We start from the raw sequence: 22,675 nt of genomic DNA on the forward strand, positions 1-22,675 counted from the left end.
TTAGGAGTTGGTATTTTGGGTAAGGGTTAGGGTTATCTCCCTGCCACATAATTACACGTCTTTTGTGCGAGTGAATCGAGCGGAGATAAGCATTCGGATTTGGGGCTAGTCAAGCGTTATTCCTGCCGATTAGATGGAGACGACAGCCTCAATTACATCTGAAGTCTGAAGAAGGGGCTGCTGGGAGCCACGACTGCGATAAGACTGGAATTGCTGTCAGCGATGTTATCCTTTTTATGCTCAATTACAAGCGCTATGTTTTAATTTGGACTGATAGTGGAGAGTGGTTCCCCTGCCCGGTCCCGCGGGCCTAATGGAAAACTGTTGATAATTTTCATAGCTTATTAAATTAGTCGAGTGTCTGATTTAGAGGGGTTTATTGAACTCGCAGAGAGGCCTGGAAATATTTTAAACAGAATTGTGGTGATAAGGTGTAGGGAGATTGGGGCTCAGAATAATTAGTAAGGGTCCTAGGTTTTAGTAAAACTAAATACATCAGTAAATTAAATTGAATTTAAGATTAGGAAATATACATGCCAATATTTGTGGTATTTTTACAACTTTCTATACCATGTATTATATATATGAATATGTATTTTTCTAACCTTTTTTTTAATTATTAATATTTAAGATATGAAAGTATTCAAAGCAAGCCCAAACTATTAAAAAATTAATGCTATTTTTGGCGCGCCTTTTGAACATATAATTTTGCCTTCGAAAGTATTTATAGAAATACCTAATTGCTGGCCAATTTCTGTGATATTTTGCCTATGTGTCGACTTTGGTTTTGGGCCTGGCCTGCGGTGATCTGCAATTGCCTTGGCGGACAATGCCGGCTCATTGTTTTTGCTGCACCTTTTCGGCGCAGTCGCAGCGGCAGCAGCAAAATCAGCAGCATTGTCTGGCATCTTGGCCCGGACTTTCGGCCATTGTTCCTATCAGTGAGCAGGCATTGTTGGCCGTTGCGAAATACAAAACAAAAACGGGCCAGGAAAAACAGACACAATTTTACACCTCTTTTGTGAGGCGGCCGTGTTTCGATTGTATTTTAAATAGGTTCAAGTGAAGCGCATCTAATTGCCAGCCGAGTGGAGAGCCAAGTGTGTTTTGGCCTTAACGCCTCCGAGCCAATGCCATTCCATTTCGATTTTCTGTTGCTCGGCTTTTCCCGGAAATCAAAAAGGTGCTGGAGTCCGGTCGGTCGGTCGGTCGGCCGTTGATATATGAAGCGTGTCAACGGCATCTTTAGTGGTTTTTAATTTGGAAATTGTTTTGGTCACTCCCCAGAAAGTGCAAAAATCGCAGGGGCGTTTGCCCTTGCGTTTGTCCAACAACTGCCGAGCATGGAAACCCCTCTCCGCCCAATGTTATACAATTCGGCGGAGTTTTGGACCCATTGTGTCAATTGCTTGTTGGCACTTTTAAATTCCAGCCATCAGACAGCCCGCATAAAAGTCCTGGCCAACAATCGGCAATTAAAGCATATGTTCGGAAGATATTTTTCGGACCATCTCATTGCCGAGATGTTTATCTTTGTTTATCTGCTATCTGGTTTGCGCCTGGAAACTGTGAAAAATCCCTCGCATACACTTTGTGCGGGAGTCCCAGTATCTGCACCCTCATTATTTTTGGCTTTATGACGAGCTACAAGCCAATTATGTTGGGATTTTCAAGTCGAGTATCTGGGCATCTGTCATTAATCGATTGGCAACGGGGAAATAAAAACAGAAATCGCCATAATTGGCAAACAAAGTCGTCAGCTGTCGTCGCTGCAATCTGCATATGAAATCGACTTCGGACGAGTCATGTCCAGCTGGCAAATGTATCTGTATCTTTTCGCCAAACTATCTGGCACTCTGGAAGCGTGTGTGTGGTCAGCAGCTCACGTGTCAAGAAAAAAGGCAGGCGGCGGAGCGGAGGTGAGGATGCCCAAAAATGATTTAATAATGAACTCGTCGGGGACAATGGCTAGAGGTCGGACTATGAAGTGCAATTCCCCCTAAGCGCTGCTCCCTTGACATCCAATCTCTGCTGACAGGCCAATTGTTTGATTGTTTCGTTTCGCCAGAATTTCAAAAAAAGAAACAGCAGAGAAGAGGATTCGAGTGCCTGTATGCAAAAGATACACACTCGAACACTTGAGCTCTTTCAGGCGTTTGATGGGTGTCAAAAAGGCACCGTTTTCCTACAAGAGGATTAGCCGGATTTGGGCCTTTGTTCGCAGGAGATCAGCCAATTTGAAAGTCAAAGTGCAACAGCATTATGCGCTTATGGGCCATACAAGTTGCACTTTTTGATTGATCCCCTCAAATTCCTCATATGCCAGCTGCCTGAAATCTACTTTGCATTGTTTGGAAATGAGAGAGCAGCGTAATTAAAAGATATTTTTCGGTCGATACGTCCTCTTGCTGAAAGCCAAAACAAATCCTATTTGCCAGTGGTTATAATCGGCAGATGAATTAGCTGTGGGAGAATATTTTTGTATAGTTTTTTAACCCCTGGGTATTGATGGAAAATCAATTGTTCGTTAAATGCGTTTTAAGATGGTATTTTATATGTTTTTTCAGGGAAAATAGGGAACAATTTGAATAGTTTATATATGTTCGACCGAAATGGCATTTCTTTCTGGTACCTTCAACACCTTGTGTTACAGTCTCCATAAAATGAAGGATTTTATTTCACTCCTTCGATTTCTAGTTTCATATATCAAGGACTCTCGCCCATTTGTATCCCTCTAACTGCTACCAACTGACTCTGGCTTTATTAATTAGCGGGCCATAAAGCCCAAGCCTAGTAGCTCACAAATTTCAATCAGCCAGGGGCCAGGAAAGAGGATCGTAAAGCGGGGAATGCAGCAGTGGGTTAACCTTAACCTTAACCCAAGTGTCGACATTGTTGTCTCCTCCTCGCCTCGGCCATTGATATAGTAAATTTCCAAAGAAATCTTAGAGATACGCGTCGGCTGATAAGCGTGCGGCAGCATTTAGTGGCAGATGCAACTGCGCTTCATTGTGTCGCTTGGTTTTCACCGGTTTGGGTTTGGCTATGGGTTAGGGTTTGTGTTTGGCTCTGAGTTTTCTCTAGGATTGCTCCACACACTCGCCGTGTTCATTAGCTGCCATAATTTATATGAGCCAACATATTTATTGAATGTTTTGGCAGTCGTTTTAACGGCTAGCTCGAGACCCGCGGCCATTTGGCTGGGCCCAGCTGCCAGCTAGTGAGTGTCATAAAAGTGCAGTTGGGAAAAAATCTTGGATTTTAGATGGCATATTATGGGAACAGATTTTTAAAATACTAGAATATTTAGATTTTTAAAGAGATTATAACGTTTGTAAGAATTCCGAAGGTCTTGAAATATCTCTAATATTTTTAATATTTTGATCTTATAAACCATATAATAAGAACCAAAATAAATGATCTTTCGCTCCTTAAATATTTTTCGAGTGCATTCAGCGAGTGCCATAAAGTTGGGACACACCAGCGACAGTTGCCACGAGGTCTGGAGTTCGTTTCTGGTATTCTGGCTTTCTGGCACCTGGGCGTTAGGAGCACCAGGGTGTGGTGCCTCGGAGTCTGCGAGTTTTGCTTTTGGGCTAAGCTCACAGCATGCAATTATTTTTACTGTACGAGTGTGAAAATAATAAACCTGCCAATAGTGCGCAGAAAGTGTCCTGCGGTTCCTGCGCCGCCTCCCGGCCTCCTTTATCCGCTCAAGTGCGCACTTGAGTGGCGAGGCGGGGTATCCAGCTGTCCGCAGATCCTACAGGGTCCTCTACACAGTCCATAGGGACACCCTACCTGCCATCGGTACTCGAGACGCTGTGGGTGATGCAAAGTGATGGATGAGCCGAGACGCTGGGCGAACGGCAGGATTCAAGTGCTTGTGGTGTGTCCTTTTGTTTGAGTTAACATTATTCTTCACTTTAAATACCAATTAATAACTGCAGCTGAAGCTGGAAACTGAAACTGGAACACACAAGTGGACCGGGCAGGCCAAGTGCAAATATCGCTCGATCGGCCCATTTCTGAGCTCTGTGCTTACACTACAAAAATGAAGTGGTTTGGGTTTGGTATGAAAATATAACATCTACTTTCTTTGTGCCAAGAAAGTTAATTTATAAATTATTTGTTATATCTTATAAAATTATAAAATTTATAAGCCCGAATCTGATAAACGGTTCTATATCCATTTCTTTCAGTTCTATAAGAATCCTTTTTTATAACCTGCAGACTTATCACAACAAATTAAATAAATTTGTAAAATAAAATTTTTTTGTTTAGCTTGTTTAATTTCTAAAAGATTCATTAGATGAATATTTGATGAATATTTCCGAGTGTAATTACCTCTATTCCCTGTTCGATCTGGCGTGAATGCGTCATAATCTTGCCACTTGAAAATGATCGCAAATATTTGCAGAGCAACCGCTGACGACGACGTCGACTTTGAGTCGACGACAACAACTTGAAACAATTAATGTGGCATTTGTGTTCCGCCGCATGACTTTCGGCTTCTGCGCTCAGATCCGCACCTCGGCAAACAAATGCTAATGGGTATGACAAGTCAGCCGCCGCCACCGCCACCGCCGCCACTTACTCAATTACTTTGCCAAACATGGAGGAGTCGGCGGACCTGGACCTGCACCTGAGCCTGGTCCCATAACCATCACACATCACTCATCCCACAACCCACGTCACCCGTCCCACATCACATATCACCCATCACACATCACCCATCGTCCAGCATTCGGAGTATTTATGATTTGTTTGCTCATCGGCTGGGACGTTCCAACTACCAAGCGTCAATATTTGCCATGCAAATAAGCCAGTCCGCTGGCCCCGAGAAAAAGATATAGTAGAGGTCCGGCTTTGTCAGGTGTCCGCTGGCCAGTCGGCACTTCTCCACGGGTGTGGGTATAGTATACCCCCTATTCAGAAGCTGGCTACATCTATTATGACTTCAAAGCGGCAACGCGCGCCAATTGTTGTGGCAGATTTTCTATAAACTTTGACTCACATTTGCCAATTAACTGCGACACTTTGAGTGTGTGTGCCATGGCACCAGCTACCGGGCTCTATAAATAAACTCTATCTAAATGGGGGAAATTGGAAGTAGGTATGTGGAATTACAGATGCACTAACTCAGAAAAGAGCTGTATAAACAATTATAATTATGCAAACGTTGCCTCTATCTAAAGTAATAGATCATTCGGGGATACTCCAGAATAAGATAATTTTATATTACATTGATCGACTGTTAAATACAAACAAAATAAAATAAATGTTTTATACAAACTCTACGAATTACAAATAAATATTTTTAATTTAAAGAAATATTTAAAGTTATCATGAGAGCTTTATCCCTTTCCAAGGATACTTTCCCCAAAAAGAGTATCAAAAACGCGCCGCGCGCGCATTCAAATCGCATCAATGGACCTTCGAGCCACGAGAACAATTGAGCAGCTTCAGCCTCGGCTCCGGTGTCCAGTGTCCAGCTTCAGCTTTCAGTTGGGATCGCCGTTCGGCCAGGAGAATCGAAGGCGACATCAGTTGGCCTGGCCCACAGATACAAATGGAGGAGGAACGCTGAAACGCTGGCGGCTGTGTGCGATGTCAATTAGCAGCTACGGAATGACACTTTATGTGCGTCGCGCGAGAAGCTTCAGCGTTTTCTGACTTCGGAGTCGGAATTGGTGGTGGAATTGGCTACTGGCCGGCAGAATCGGAATCCTTGTGCAAAGTGCAATCAGTGCAAAGCAGAAAGCCAACGAAAGCCAGCGACCATGAACGGCCAACGCAGTTGACAAACAAATGTGCCGGGCCAAGGAGCCAGAGATCTAAGGCAAACAAACAATTGATATGGCCCAGACGGGCTCTGTGACTTGGAACCTGGAACCTGCACAGGGGAAAAAAAATTATATAAAATGGTAATAATATTGTTCATAAAATAGTTCAGATTAATTATAGTTTACGTCCTCGTTATATTAAAATAAATTAACTATTTAATTTTAAATTATTTAGTAACTTATTTCCGTAGTACTGAAACGCGTATCCTATATCACAAATAACTTATATTTTAAATAGGTCCCATGTCATGATGTAAATTCCAATATAAAAACTACTGCAGTCGTTTTCTCCCCGTGTAAAACTTGGTCATGGAGAACAGTAAGAGCGTTTGTCCATCTAGAGTTTGGGAGCTTCTGAAGGCGATCACAGGGATATGGATATGCGAGCGGGCTCGTATTGCCGCAAAGTGACTTGTAAACATTTTAGCAACTTTTCAACTTCAGCTTCAAGTTGAGGCCGGGCCTAATGAACTGCACTGTCCGTTCGCCGGGACATGGGATCGTGTGATTGTCAGTGCAGTTTGCAATCGCGTCTGCAAATTGACAAGATAAATACATTTAGCTAATTTGATTTTAGCTGCCCGAGTTTCGGATTTCTCCGCTTTGGCCCGGGGTCTGGCGTTTGCCTCAAAGGAAGCTGGAAATTTGTACGCATAAAGCGCAATTAAGTTGTAATTAAGCGGCACAAAGGCAAGCCGGCAAGTCGGCCATTTATGGAGCAGCGAGTAGTCATCGCCGTCGTCGTCGTTCTCTTCGGGGTCCTCCCACGCGAAAAACAATCAAAATTCATTAGCCAGGCGACGACAAATAAAGCCAAGGGCCCAAAGAGTCAGGGGTGACTCGGCACATCCACAGAACCCCCGGGATGCGATGTGAGTAAATATATGCGCAGGGAGGCGGAGAAATGGTGGCACATAAAAGGCGACAGAACCGCACATCCTGCGCCAGGAAGCAGCCGGCTGAAATTACAAAAGTCAACCCCCAAAAGGCAGAAAGCCATAAAAACGCTTGAAAAGCGTATGCTCTCCATGGCCCCCAACCAACCTTCTGGTGAAGCCATCTCACCAACTCGGCATCCCCGAGATGCTGGAGGCCGAAACCGAAACCGAAAACCAAGCCCGAAGGCTTTTGAAAAATTGCAAATTGAATTAAGCCAAAGTTAAATGGCTAAATGACTCGAGCCAAGTATCCTCCCAACCAGCAGCCACCAGCTCAGTGGGTATTTGGTTTGCCTGTCGGGTGGAAAATTTTGGGTGGCTTGGGTGGCTGGGTGCTTTGTGGGGGGTTGCGGTTTGGCGCATGATAGTAGCTAATATGCTGCAAAGGATAAGGCGCACACGGGGAGACAGGACACCGTGGGCATGCGAGGATGCTGAAAATCAATAGAATAAACTGGCATTTATTCCGAAATATATTTTAAGAGGATTACAAATATTTCGGAGGCTTGCAAATATACAAAGACTAAACAAGGAGTTAAAGCAAACGTTAACAACAAAGGTAACTTCCATATGTAGAAGATATTTCATCATAGTAGAATATATACAAATTGTTTCAATTGCAAATAAAAACGGTCAATTTTATTAAGTGACATACCCAATCAGAAATAAATGAGAAGTGAATTCTTTAGAACAGAAAACAGCGCAAGCAATGTGTTTTTTTTTCAACTTGTGTGTATGACTTTGTCATCGGTGACATCGGTGGCAGATCCGAAAATGTCAACTAATTAATACAAATATTAGTTTATGAAAAAAAAAACTAATTAATTTAAAAGTATTAATATGTTTTTATAACTAAAAATAATGTTTGTCTTACAGCTCTAAGATAAATTATAAGACAATCGATATGAATTTAATGTTTATATAAAGAAGAGGGGTCTTCTTATCCGAAAATAAATGTTTTTATTATTTTTTCTTATAATAAATCCAAATTTACTGCAAAACCTCTTGAAAAGTTTATGGCTTTCCACTGTAACCCTCGCAAGGAAAACGCGTAGCCCACACAGCCCAGAAAAGCCAACAAGGCACCATCTCGATCCCAGGCCCAAAGGCAAGACTGCCGGGCCTGGTCGGGATTGGAGTGTTAGTGCTAGTGTTATTTACCAGGCTAAATTATTAAACGATTGTTAAACGAGCGGATAAAGGATGAGCGTGAATGATGATGATGATGGTGCTGCAGGGTGGAGGAAAAGGAAAATGGCAGGGGAGCGCTGACAAGAGGGTGTAAAGTCCTGGCACCGGGAAAAATGCAGAGGGAACGGGGAAACAGGAGGCTGCTGCCTTGTTAGCCTGCCAGCTGAAGGGGAAATTTGATATTAGGTAAATTTATTTGATTTACATTTTTATGGGCCAACCGTTTGGCGCTCAGGGTGGGTGGATAATTCCGAGCCGGGCGGAGTTTTCCCTGTTGTTTGCCAACGTCGTTGTCGACGACGTCCTGCGCTTATCTCACATAATGCCGGCAATGAAGATAAGAACCTGTCTAGGGTGGGTATAAAACAGGGACCACCGCTCCGAAGCAAATAAATAGAATAACTAGAGTAAATACAAAATGAATTAATAAAAATGGCAGCAAAAAATAATAATCATAAACAAGCTTGCGACGCACGACCAGCTTTTTTGTTGGCCTGTGCAGAGCAAAAAAAATAATATTCTTGGATCTATATTAACATACATTTCCATTTTAATAACATTGAAGTATCTTTTTAACTTTAATTAGTAAAAGTACATGAAATTTTTCTTAAACAACAAATAAACGGCAAAAAATTTTGGATGGTTTCAGACAATAATTTTAATAAATACATTTAATCATTAAATCTTTTAAATATTCAATAGTACCCTTTTAAACTGAAGATCAGCTTAAAATGTATGGATTGTGATAGGATATTTATAAAAAATACATATTATATATTAAGTATTACTTAATTAAGGATCGATTTAGGGAATTATTTTTGCGTGTGCAATTATTTCCCACAAGCAAAGTGGGTGGAATAAAAAAAGGAGAAGGACAGCGCTGTCAATCAACCACCCAGCAGATCGAATCGGAAAACCACCCAATCCACCCACCGAAGGCAATCAGTGCCAAATCAGAACTTTATTTATTTGCTTGTTGTTTGCCAAACATTTACGCCATCAGCAAAACGACACCCGAGAGCTCGTTAAATGCTCAGCCATGCGGATGTAATTCAATAAACGAGCGTTGTGCGCCATCATCAACACCCCATCGTTTAGCAGTGTGTGCTTGTGTGTGTGTGTGAGTGGAGTGAAGTAGAGCCGCCCCTGTATGGGTGTGTATCTGTGTGAGGCAGCCGCAATTGCCACAACAGCCGCTGTGACTAAATGACTGACTGACAACCGCAGGGTATTTTTCCTCTCTTTTCCAGGGGGATGGTTTATTTACTCGCCAAACAACCCCTCGAGCAGCATCCCATATAGCCCCCATCCCCAAGTTCCCCCCGTCCCCTGCAATAACGTTTATTGAGCAGAGTTTCGCAACAGCCTCGTCCTGCGTCCTTCGTCCTTCGGAAATTTCTGAACTGTCAACATGTCAACTGTTTGTTGGTCGCTAAGGTTGCTCCCTGTTATTGGGGTGGGTGGCTCTTACGCTCTCCCGCTTTTTCGGCCTGTTTAAGCGATTTAACGCATCGCAAGGATAATGAAATTTTGATTATGCGCCGCTTGGCTGGTCCTCCTGGCACTGTGGCGCCCTCTGTGGGGCGGACTGGTGGCTGGGTCGCTATGAAATTAGCCTCATTTAAAAGTCCTTTGAAAATTGGGGATGGGCTTAACTCCGGCGAGTTGCTAATTATTCTGGCAGAAGGATGGCGCCGTACCTGCAAATCATTGTACATTATTAAAGCCTTTGAAAGGCAAAATATTTGATATTTTAAATAGATAAAATTAATTAACTAAACAATAAAAGACATTCATAATTTTGATATATCAATTAACATATCTCACTGTTCTTGTTTTCAACTGGCATAATAAACAATTTGCTGACTGGGTAATTGCTCACTCTCGGATACAAACAATTATGCAATTCAATTCTGAATTAATTGCACAATAAAACACCAAATTCTCATTTAATTGCCGCTCACAAAAAAAACGCACACGAAGCCATAGAGTCAACCCACATAAATATGTAACCCACCCACAAGAACACCCACTCAATCATGGCTAACGATAACCCAACCACTCGGCCATAGATTCTAAAATCAAACTGGAATCGGTCGGCGGGAAATATAAATTCGAAAAATTATGAAAAACTATCAAAACATTTACATACCAGGGGGAACGAGAGGAAAAAACGACTTGTTCTCTGGCGATCCACGCACATTGTGGTGTCTAACTGGCTTCAAACTAGCCAGGACTGGCTTTTTTGGACTAGATTTTATAAAAACTAGATTTCTAGATTTTTAAAAAATGTTTCAAATCTTAGAAAAAATATTTTATTTTAAATATATTCACCATCTTGTTCAGTTAAGCAAATAAAAAAGGCAGAAAAACATATTTAAATTGGTAAATGGTAAAGGTTAGTGATAAAAACAGTTGGGTTAACTAGAATACATTTGGTTATAGGAATTTTCTGTTATTAATATTATAAAATATAAAAAAAAACTAGTTTTAGCTATTTCTAGAAACCGTAGTGGTCATCACTGCACGCAGCCAAATCGGCGGCCATTTATCAATTGACCAACTTGGCCGAAGCGCGGACTTTTGTTGGTGCTTTTGTTATGGGCCGACTTGCTGCTGCTTTTGCCGGTTTCGTTTCATCTCGACTGGTTGGCTGAAAGGCGCATCGAGGTGGGCTGGAGCTCGCTTATGATGTTTATTGAAAAATTAATTTGCGCCTCGTTGTTGTATTTCTTTTTTCGGCTCTCATTTGCGTATTTCAAAGCGCAATGAATAATGATGCTAGTTAAGTAGAGGGAAATAAAAGAAATGCTCAACGTGCTTGGCCTGAGAAATTAATATTTGTAATTGGCTATAATTGTTTATGCCAACGGCACAAAGTCTAGAAAATGAGACGAAGACAATGATATTAATGAGCACGAGGGGCAGCGCAGCACATTTAGCTGCCATTTCGAAATGTTTAATTGAAAAGAAAGCTGAATTGCTGGCTGCCGTAATGAAGTGCTCAAGTTTGGGAAGTCGGGAAATGTTTTAATCAGCGAAGGGGCGTTGGAAAAGTGTCAAGAGATATATCAAGTGTTAATTGAAAGGCTGGGAAAATGTGTGAAGATTATAAATGGGTTTATTGTCGGGGTTTCTTTCAAGTGAAATTCAAAATTATTGCAGGAATGGTTGAAGTAGGTATATTATTTAATTGTAAGATAATATCATTTCAACACTGTAATATATTTTTATAAAGTTTTTATATCTTAATTATTACTTAAAAATATATTACTTACCAAAGAAGTTTCCTAATTACATCGTTTCGGTTTCTAAAATAACTAAAACGTGCCTCGTATCAAATCGCTTGCAACTAATTAAGGCAACCACACAGCCATTCGTCAACTGTTCTAATTGAGCTCTTTATTTTCCCCCCACTGGCAATTGCCATTAAAATCCTTTCTCCCAACTTGCCGCCCCGAAAAGCCGAGGAAAACCCCACCCATCCACACAATCCACTCTGCCATTTCCCCAACTTGGTCCTTGGAGGAGCGGAAAACAAAGGAGCAGCCGAACAATGGCTGGCAAAAGTTTTCAAGCCAACAATTTCACATAATAATCCTTAAAATGAGTTTAATTTGTAGAGCAAAAATTATAAACAGAAGGGGTGCGAAAGGGGGCTTAAGTTTTCGTTTCTTTCATGCAAGATACAAATATTCCACAGCTCATTTTAGGGGCTTATAAGGGGGCATTGGCAAAATTCTATATAATCCTGCATATTTCACATTTATATGTATGTGATTGATTTGCCGGGTTCCAGGGATGCTCGATTTATGTGCCCGATCCGATTTTTATGGCTTATCTTTCGAGGTGGAGCAAAAGGGAAGAAAAAACATAATTTCCTGGCCGAGATTGCAGCCTGGCGATAAAGCCGCTCTGGCTCCTGTCGTTTGACGATGGTTTGGTCCTGATAAAGACGGGCTTATTATTTATTATATTGTTTGTGCCCGCTTAGGACATGTAGGAGTACCAATTAAATTCACAAGACCCCCGTTTAGGGGTATATGTGTATCTGTGCTGTGCCATATATAAAGCTCAAAAAATCACGCCAATTTGGCCAAATGAAGTCGTAATGGAAGGAGAGGGAAAATCCGGAGGAAAAGCCAGAAAACCAAAGTGGAAATGGACAAGCGTTTGCCGCCGCTGCTTGTTATAAAATGCTAATACGCGCAGCAGCTCGAAAAAAAAAGTGGAAAAACGCTTTGAAGATTGAATTATTCAATAATAATTAGGCGAGCGACAGGGATGGCTGTATCGCACGGTATAGGGGTTCCGAGCACCATCTCTTTCTCAGAAAGAGTCCCGCAAACTCACCACACTGAAGCGAGAGCGAAAGAGAAAAGAAGGCGGCGCGAAAGTCAGAAAAGTGGAGAAATACGAAACTCACACAGGAAAAAAAGAGCGAGAGGCATGGTAGGGAAACCAATAAAAATGGTGTCGTAGCCAGGGTTTTGTGCCCCAAGAGAGAAAGAGAGGCCCGATCTACACAGCCGGTTTTCCACCACCAATCTCTCGGCTACGGTATGGGTGAGTATCTGTGTCTCGGGCAGCGGTGCATCCGAAATCGCGACTATAGTTTCAGTCGCAGAACAGACGTGATCTCAAGAGGACGTGTCTCTCTCTGAAAACCTAAATCTCTCTGAGGAAAAAGATTATACTACCAAACGCCGCGTGTGCCAGTGAGTGTGTGTTTCGGATCCCAAAGCGTGTGACGAACGAGCGCATTAATTAAAAGATAATCAAAACAAATTAACAGCAGGCCATGTCTCAATGAAACAATTAACTGGCGGCTTCTAAGAGTATTACGAAACCAGAGTTGTCAAAAAACGATTGAAGAAGGCTTTATGTTAAAGCTCAGCCCAGCGAGCATGACAGTGACCGGTCTGCGCCAGACGATGACCAGCCCCACGGTGCCGCCGAGCAGCAACACACCCGCGGGCAACATCAGCAGCAGCAACAGCAGCAGCAACATGAGCGGCAGCAACCTGAGCAGCAGCAACACCATCACCAACCTGAGTCCCAACCATCATCCCGCTGGCCTGAATCCCCTGGCCAGTCCCACCTCGCCGTCGGCACTGCTGCTGGCCCACCAGCAGCATCTGCTGCAGCAGCACCAGCAACACCAGCAGCAGCAACAGCAACAGCAGCAGCAACAGCAGCAACAAGCGGCCCTCCAGCTGGCTGCAGTGCATCCGCCGGCCCATCATCTGCACAAGACCACCTCCCGACTGAGCAACTTTAGTGTGGCCTCCCTGCTGGCGGATACCAGGCCGCGGACGCCGCCAAATCAGGCGGGAGATGGACCCCAGAACCTGACCAGTTCGGCGGCCACATCGCCCATTTCCCAGGCCAGCAGCACTCCTCCGCCTCCGCCGGCGACCTCGGTTGCCCAGGTTCCCGCCAATACCTTCCATCCCGCCGCCGTGGCCCACCACGCCCACTTGCTGCAGGCCGCCCATGCGGCAGCAGCGGCACATGCCCAGCACCAGGCGATGGCCGCCCAGCTGAGGCAGCAGCAGCAGCAGGCCGATGCCCGGGCCAACTCGCCACCCGCCTCCACGAGTTCCACGCCCAGCTCCACGCCTTTGGGTTCCACTCAGGGATCCGGAAACGTGGCCTCCTCCACACCCGCCAAGAACGAACGCCATTCGCCGCTGGGCAGTCACACGGACTCGGAACTGGAGTACGATGAGGAAATGATGCAGGATCATGAGGGCGATCACGACGAGGAGGAGGACTCCATTGTGGATATCGAGGACATGAACGCCGACGATTCGCCGCGATCCACGCCAGACGGTCTGGACGGCAGTGGCAAGTCCATGGAGTCGCCGCACGGTCCACCGCCGGGCTCGCACATGCCCTCAACGATACTTTCGCCGGCGGCTCTGGCCTCCGGTCATGTGCCCATCCGCCCGACTCCCTTCAGCGCTTTGGCCGCCGCGGCGGTGGCCTGGACGGGAATGGGCGCCGGAGTGCCGTGGCCAGGAGCCAGACAAATGGCGCCCTTCGGTCCCCCGGGCATGTTTCCGGGAGCGGGATTCGGTGGAGGTAAGTGTCGCTACTTTGTGTTTTCCCTAGGTTAAGTGGCGTTTTTTCGCGAGCTTGTTTTGTGTACTTCCTTTAGAGGAAATGATAAACCTTATCGGGTACATGTGCTTAGCTGCTTTATAAAGGGGTATTTTAAATCATTTTGAAGGGAGAGGTGTTGGATGGGTTAAAAGAAAGTACTTGTTAGGGTTAAAGACCTTAAAAAGATTTCATATCTTTAAAGCTAAAATAGATACCTATCGACCTTTGGGAATATATATCATTTACTTAATTTTTTTTTTTTAATATTTATTTAAAATTTTTGTAAATTGTATCCTTTAAACGCTTTTTCCTCTTCTCCATAAACGTTTTTTCAACCTGTGAACAATAGGAATTCGTAAATTTCGCCAACGAGCAAATTCCCCATTAGCAAACACCCGAGAGATATGTATTTAAAAGCGATTTGTTTAATGGAGGAATTCGCCTGGTACTCCCTTTAGCCACCACCCCCATTGTTTTATGCCCCACAGCCGGTGGCAACTTTATCTACACCATTTTGTGTCGCATTTTAATTCAATTAACTGCCGCCCCTCGCCTTAATTGGCATCGATGGTGATTCTCCCGCCGCCGAGCATGAACTGCGGGTGCTCCATCATGGCCACCTCGTCACCATCACCATCACCATCAGTATCATCATCATCGTCGCAATGAAATTGAAATGATCGTGACTGCAGTTAGTAGTCAAAGTGCGTGGCAATTATTGCGGGGCCTTAAATAAAACAATGAAATATGCCTGATTGCCGGGGCCCATTACTTGATGATGATGATGATGGTGATTGTGATAGTCGCGTCGGTTTTGATTTGACTCAATTGGCCACGTCTGATTATTCATTGCACTCGGTGGCCAGCGCCGTTTTTCGGTGTTTTCCGGTCTGACAGCCAGCCCCCCTTTCAATCGTCCGAAAATCTAATAATAAACGCATAAAAACCGGACTGTCTAACCGACTGGCCAGACTAATTGAAGCGAGTCTGGCCGCTTAACTGGGCGATCCGTATCTGCATGCACAGTTCACACTTTGCCTGCATTTCCTGGACAAAAAAGGTACGGGAAAAAAGCTCAGGGAAATCCAGGGAAAACACTCGCCAAGTCACACTTTGATGCCCGAGTGACATGTGAACTTTACTCGGCCATCGCGAACTTTGCGTTTCCGCTTTTTAAAGTTGCTCAAACACTCCGGAGAGAAAAAAGGGCGGTGCAAAAAAGTGTAAATATGCTTTTTATAGTCAGCCCAGCAACTATTGTGCCTGTTTTTGTTGATTTGCGGTTTGTGTGTGTTTTTTTATTTGCCAGTACAAGGCATTGTTTTATAAAGCTGTTGGCTAGCTACAAAAAGGAGGTGTCGTCATAGGGAATTTGGGTCTTCAAGTGGGTTAGGGATTTTTTCAAAAACCTAAGATTATTACATAATATTTGGTTGGGTTCTTATAACTAAGATAAATGTTAATAGCTAAGAAGAACAGTACCTTTAATGCCAAAATTAGTTTAAAATAAAGTTGAAGGAATACCAATAAATCAATCCCGATGTGGGCCATCCATATTCCGCCCTTCATCAGCCACTGGAGCTATCTTTTGTCCGTCCCCATAAAGAGGGCATGCAGACAGCCCGAGATGAATAAACTATTCCAAACATTTGCCGCTTATTTTGTCATTTGGCTGTCAACTGCTGCCTGTGTATAAAATACAGTCGAACAACTTCATTTCACTTCGTTCCGTTTCATTTGGCAGCTGTTTTTCCTTCTGGCTCTTTGGGCTTGAGTTCGAGTTTCGTTTCTGGTTCCTGTGTTCAGCGTGTCTCATTAGCGCAGCAGGTCGCTGTCTTTTGTGGACTGATGATCCCCTGCTTTTCAGGGGCCTCGCTTCTGACCTGCGCCGCTATCTCTTGCGGCATTATGTCAAGTGTTAGGTACTTAGTGCCTCCCCGGCAACTGCAGATACAGATACAGGTTGTATCTTTCGGTTGGTCGACTACCGTTTGTCGGCTCTTTCATGGCCTATTAAATTAAACTGCCTGCGATTAGACCAAGGGAACACACACACGGCGAAGGTGGTTGTGTGGGCCTTTAAGAAACATTTTTTGTAATTTTTTTTGCCCTTCTGTTGGATTAACATTTTCGTGTTGCAGTATGCGGAATTCCCTTTTGTGCCTTCATAATTTAACTAATTGCAAGCGCAGTCGAGTCACGTATGGTGCACATGCCACCCATTTTTTGCCCACTTGCCAGCCCCCTGCTTAGCCCTCTGCTTCCCCCCCATTAACCCCTTGGTGTTATTCAACCACCACGCATTGCAGCTGCAATTCTTGGCAGCCATTATAGAAATTAATTTCCAAGCTGAACAAACGAGCAACAACTTGGGAGTCATTGCATAAATACATAGAAGCCAGCACACACACACACACACACACTCACAAGTGTTTTGTTGGTAAGAGAGAGAGAGGGCGAGAAAACCTGGCCAAAACGGTGGGTGTGGCATGTCAGCAACGCCCACCCAAAACACGCAATTTTCAACAGGCCCGGCAGCAATTTAAACGTTGACAGGCGGCTGCTGGCTGGCAAAAAGGCGAGAAGAGGGTTAAAGAAGACCAGTGGCAGTGGGCAGAGGGGGTTAAGGGGCCCGTTTGCATGCGTTTTAACACCATTTGCAAGGCTCCAAGCCGAGAGAGTCAAAAGCTAAAATAATATTTGCATTCTGCACGCCATCTAACGTGCATAAGCTGTACTAAATACACACATGCAACACATGGACGTGGCGTGCGAGGGGGGCCTCTTCCAGGGGGGTCAGAGGGGGCGTGTGGCGGCGCAGACATTTTGATGTATGTTTTGGTAAATAAAATTTATTTGCATTAAATTACCAAGCCAGACAAAGCAAAGGTGATGGCGATGGCAGGGGTTAATGGACGGGGGTGTTGAGAGGGAGGTGCCACTGTGTGTGTGTGTGTCTGTGTGTGTATCTGTGAGGTTGAGAAAACATTTGCTAAATATTTGTAGACAATTGGTAGTTCAACTAATTTGAGCTGCTTGCCTGTTGGATGTTGCTGCTGTGCCTGCTGATGTTGCTGCCGTTGGTGTTGCTGCTATGCACCTGAGTAATTAAATAGCGTTTGGAGCCCGTCATAAGAGGCAGCCCAACCCACGGGCTATCTGAACACTCTTATCTTGCCCAGAGGCAGCGAACTTCATTGCAAAACAGTCTAAATAGATATATGGCCAGCACGCAATGTGACAAGATTTGCAAGAGCCGGAAAGTGGGCAGTGCAGGTGCACTTAGAAAAAATAGTGCTAGTGTATTTTAATGTTAGAAAAATACATATTTTAAAATATCTTAAATGAGTCAAGATTTTATAGCTTACCTAACAAACATCATTATATATGATAATGCCTGCTTTAGAATTTTCTATACTTCTTAAACCATAATTTTCCGATTAAATACCCCCCATTTCCCCCTGTGCAAGCTTATCTTCAGCAACTGGTTATTAACACGCTCCTGCGCTAATTAATTGACTCGTTTAACCGGTGTTAGGGCAGCCAGTAGAGTTAGCAATTGCAATTCCCTACGCCCAGATCCCGATCCTTTCCCGGCTTAATTCGCCGCCCAATCATTCATTTAGCCGGTAAACACCTATTTGGTGCTAATTAAAATCCCTCATTATGAAATCGGCCTGAGATCCCAAAGCGGTGGCCGTTTTGACCGTAAGCGTGTAATTGCATTAGCCATCCGGCCAGCGATCTGCCCATTTGTTTTCCACCTATCCGTGCACCTCCAATCCCAATCCCAATCCACGTACTCGTATGCCGCATAGGACCATGTTGCTCAACGGTTTTCACTGCAAAAACGCTGCTCGATCGCTGGATGGCTGGTGCTATGCGAAAACGCTTTAATGAAGAATTAATTGCCAGCAATTTGCACCGCAAATCAATCGAGCGTTGTCACCGTCGGCTATATAAAGCGATTGCTTTGGATATTTGGTATTGCTGTTGCTCCAAGCGATACGCGTAAATTTCACAATTGCTTGTTGCCTGTCTCATTTAGCTGCTGTTGTTGCTGCTGTTGGCCGATGGTCTTATACGAGGCAGCGTCTACAATACACCGGAGAACTCAAATTAATTGAAAATCCATTACAAACATAGGCTAAATGTCACAATTGGCGTTTGTGGCATGTACTTGCGCTGGCAATGGCGATGCTGGCGACGTATTGCCCCAGCAGCAGCAGCACGGCAGCAACATCGCAGCAGCAGCAGCAGCAACATCGCAGCAACGGCAGCAGCAGCAACAATGCCTATAAAAGAGCAAAAAGGCGAAAACAAGTCTCGCACTCTGGTTCCAACGTGCGTCTCTGTCGCTCCCCTTTGGGTCCTCTGTTTTTCCGCAGGTTTTGCAACAGGCCGCAGGCATTCGGTGGGCGGGGCAGCGTGGGGGGCGGAAAATCCAGCTCACTTGCAATGGAAACCCCATTCCAACAATTTAGCGACAAATGAGCAATTAATTTTGAAATAAATGTAAAGCAAACTGAAACGAAAGAAGGCGAGATTGGAGCACGATATATATGGCAGATAAATAATGGGAGTCACAGAAGCGGAAAATGGGAAATTATTTTTATAAAGAAGAATGTAAAAAATATATAATTGCAATCATAACATAAAGGTTAAAACTATTGTTAAGTCTAAAAAATATAAAAACATCAAGACACAAAATCTTAAACTTACAACCAACTGACGACCATAAACACCAGATAAATATTAAAGCCATGCAAAGTATAAATATTATTGTTAAGAAAAAATCGTAAAAGCCAAGAGACCAACCTGTGACAAAGGCGAAAAAGGGCTGTAAAAGTTTGGCCGCCTCGTTTATATGCTAATTTGGCAACTAATTTATGGTCAATACGACAAGAGCGACAACAAAATACCAAACAAGACAAAACAAAATCAAAACTTCACACGGAATGCCAGGCGAATAAGAAAAAAAGAATATATATATATTTATATTTATAGAGGCCGCGGAGTCGCCGAGTCTGTAACAAATTTTCTGAATGCATCTTCATTATAAAGTCACCCGGGGCAGCCGGGGAAATCATCCCATTCTGGTGGCTTTATCGGGAGTGTTCACATTTCGTTTCACCTTGTTAGGGGCTTTTACGACCTGCATCCCAGAAACTGAGGCACACAAATAAGTGAAATTATATGCATATCGGCCATATCGATAAGGCCGGAGCATTAACATAACTCCGACATGTCACACTAATTACTTAATGAGCCAAGTTGCCCCGTAAGCCGGCCTGATTATTAGTTTTGATTCCGCGCCGAGCTGGATTTTTATGGTCTTATGGCAGCCCGCGCGACATTTATTTGTTTATCGAAAGCATAACATAATAAAATGTGTAAGAACACATCAAGTTTTCGGGACTTAAGAGCTTGAGAAAAATAGGAAGTTGCCAAAGATGCATTTTTCTTTATTATAATTTGTGAGATATTAAACAGAAAACAAAATATTTAGATGTATTTAATGATAAACTCTTCTAACGGAGATGGGATTTTTCGATGGTTTTGGCGAACTTCTAGGCCTGCCCTTCTGTTATTGTTGTTTAATGCTTCGTTGGCCATATGCAGAGCATAAAAAGCAATTACAAAAGCATGCAACTCGGCCACGTTTGTCACTCGGCAATTTCAATTTGTGCAATTATGCGTAAAATTAAAGCGTTGCATATCATTTGCATTTGTCTTTATTTTGATTCGACGGCCGTCTCTGCGTTTGCCTGAAAACAAAATGCCCAATAAATTACGCGTGCCTGGGTGGAAGATTTCAGGGGATTTCATGGTGACTCCAGGGGACTGCAGGGGACTCAAAGATCTGACCCGGACTGACTGCATCTTTAAAATGCCATTTGCATCTTTGTGGTTTTGGCGCAGCCCCGATGGCAAGCTCATTACTTTCATTAACAACACTCCCGGCATGCAACTTGCGACTTGCAACTTGCAACAGCTGCTGCTCAGACCCCCCTTTTCCACGGATCGGCCTTCTTTATAAGGCCTGCACGTTTCTTTTTCTTTGTTTTTCGACTTTTTTTCTCTGGGTGCCTTTGTTTGCCAAAACAAAATGCCCAAATTAAAATTGTTTTGCTGTGCAGAGAGAATCGAACTGAGATATTGCCGGTGGGAAGAGGAGATTCGGGAGGGGATTAACTCGGGGAATGCATTTCCCGTCGCTACTGCTGCTGCTTTGTCTGACAAATAGTTTAGACAGCAAATTTATTGGCCACTTAAAGGAGTAATTACCGTATATTGTTGCCGCTGCCGCTGCTTTTAGCCAAATTGACAAGGCCAAGGACAGCGGCGGTTGACAGCACATTTCATTCAGCAAGCGGCTGGATTTTGCATGCTTAATGGTACAGTAAAGGTTGCTTTAAGCAGAAAACCTTTGATATACTAAAAAATAATTTAGAAATATAACTTTATAGTAGCAAAAGGGTTTTATACACGACTTCATAGCAATAATTTTTATATTTCTCCCTTAAGCGGACAATATGTTTAACGGACAAAATACTTTGATTTATTATAACCAAAAATAGCTTTGTACATAGGATATTTTTTTTAAGTTTTTAATTTATGTAAGTAAGATAATTTTAAAGGTTCGACAATTAAAAGGCTAGCTTTCTTTGGAAAAAATTATTTTGTCCGCTCAAGGGAATATCTACTATACAATCCGCCTTATCTTCCCCATTAAGACAGCCAGAAAAACAGACGACTAATCAAGACTTTTCCTATCTATTTTCCAGATGCCAACGAACCGCCACGGATCAAGTGTAATTTGCGGAAGCACAAACCCAACCGGAAGCCCCGCACTCCCTTCACCACACAGCAACTGCTCTCGCTGGAGAAGAAGTTCCGCGAGAAGCAGTACCTGAGCATCGCCGAGCGGGCCGAGTTCTCCTCGTCGCTGCGGCTGACGGAGACGCAGGTGAAGATCTGGTTCCAGAACCGAAGGGCCAAGGCTAAGCGCCTCCAGGAGGCCGAGATCGAGAAGATCAAGATGGCGGCTCTGGGCAGAGGGGCGCCTGGCGCCCAGTGGGCCATGGCCGGGTACTTCCACCCAAGCTTGATGCACCTGGGATAAGTGGCGGCCCAGTTGGTGGGCCATGAACGCCATCAGGTGCGCCACCAACGCCCCATGAGCCATAGTCCCCATCATCATCCTCATCCTGGTAACCAAATAACCGCTGTCGCCGGTCCTCGAGCGGAAACCCCCAAAATTTTGCTGTGATGTTAGCGCATTTTACGTTACGATACTTCCAAATGTTGTTTCAAATGCACACCCTGTACATAACTATAAGAAATCCAGAGACGCACCCGATTCTAACCAATCGAATTTTGTATATAGCGAGAGCAAAAGCAAGCAGAAAAATGTTTCCTAATTGTAAATAAATCTAGCGTGTAAACCCAATCGATTTAATGAAACCCCCTTTGTTTGTTCGTTTGTTTCGTTTAATCAATTGACAGGAGCGATTGAACGTAATTTATTTGCACAACTCAAGTCAATAAGCGTAAAAACAACATTAACTAAATTCATATTTGATTGTATTGTATTTTGCAACGTATGTAAGTCAGTCTAGCTAATGGATCGATCGTGTATTTAAAAAATACTTCTAAGCATCTAAACTAAACTAATCTAATGCTATAACTATGCCGTTAAAAGTACTTTACGATAATACCACAGACCTATACATATAGTTCATACATGCATAATATATTATGAATACCATATAGCGTTAATCCTCTGTAGTTGTTTAATCATAAATCATAAAAACAAAAATGTGAAAAAATAATACAAGAACATGCGAGAAGAGCAGAAGAAAAACCATACAAAAATCATTGAAAAAAAATATATAATTATACAAAAAATTATACAAATCGTTGAATTTTACTCAGGGTGGTGAACTTTTTTCAAGGGAGACTTTATTTGTTGTCATAACCTGTGAGTCACAAATGTGACGTGTATCACAGAAACCAATTTCAACAACTAGTGAGATTTTTATTTTAGTAACAACTGAAATCTAGCTTATAGAAACAAATAATATGTTTTCCTATCAACAAAGTATTTCAATAATGATTATGCTGATAGTGTGAATTCCAGGAAAACAATATTTTGTTTTGATTAACACTTAAAGTGTTATTTTCAACGGAGTGATTACGTAAGACCGATTGGCTGCCATATGTTGTAATAGGTACATTGCTATGGCAAAACCATCTCAAATCGGGAATGGGGCTAGAAAAACTAAAAACATTGAACGCAGCGAATTGATTAGGGCAAATTTGCTAGGAAATATTAGCGGGTTACGAAACTAGTAGCATCCAAAATTCGCGTGAAATTGGAACGATAAAGTTGGCACCAATAAAAACTAATATAATGAGTTCAGCCGACGGTCATGGACACTTAACGTATTTCATTGTTACTCATTATTAACTTTCGAGAATACGAATCCCCAGTATTTCCCATCATTTCTAGCTGTACCTTCTGGGGCGATCGTGTCGGATTGAGATGGAGAAGCGATGGAGCACCCTTATCGGCTGGCAATTAATATT

At 43.3% G+C, this 22,675-nt stretch overlaps 1 protein-coding gene across 1 annotated transcript; it reads left to right on the plus strand.

Moving 5' to 3' along the window:
- Positions 1 to 12,607: 12,607 nt before the first annotated feature.
- Positions 12,608 to 21,536, plus strand: LOC108026388 (muscle segmentation homeobox). The gene is made up of 2 exons (XM_017097309.3): positions 12,608 to 14,062; positions 20,872 to 21,536. The coding sequence occupies exons 1-2, from the start codon at positions 12,859 to 12,861 to the stop codon at positions 21,207 to 21,209; spliced, it is 1,542 nt and encodes a 513-aa protein (XP_016952798.1). The 5' UTR covers positions 12,608 to 12,858; the 3' UTR covers positions 21,210 to 21,536.
- The last annotated feature ends 1,139 nt before the right edge of the window (positions 21,537 to 22,675 follow it).

The sequence above is a fragment of the Drosophila biarmipes genome, chromosome 3R (assembly GCF_025231255.1).
Source record: "Drosophila biarmipes strain raj3 chromosome 3R, RU_DBia_V1.1, whole genome shotgun sequence".
In the NCBI taxonomy this organism is placed as follows: domain Eukaryota; kingdom Metazoa; phylum Arthropoda; class Insecta; order Diptera; family Drosophilidae; genus Drosophila; species Drosophila biarmipes.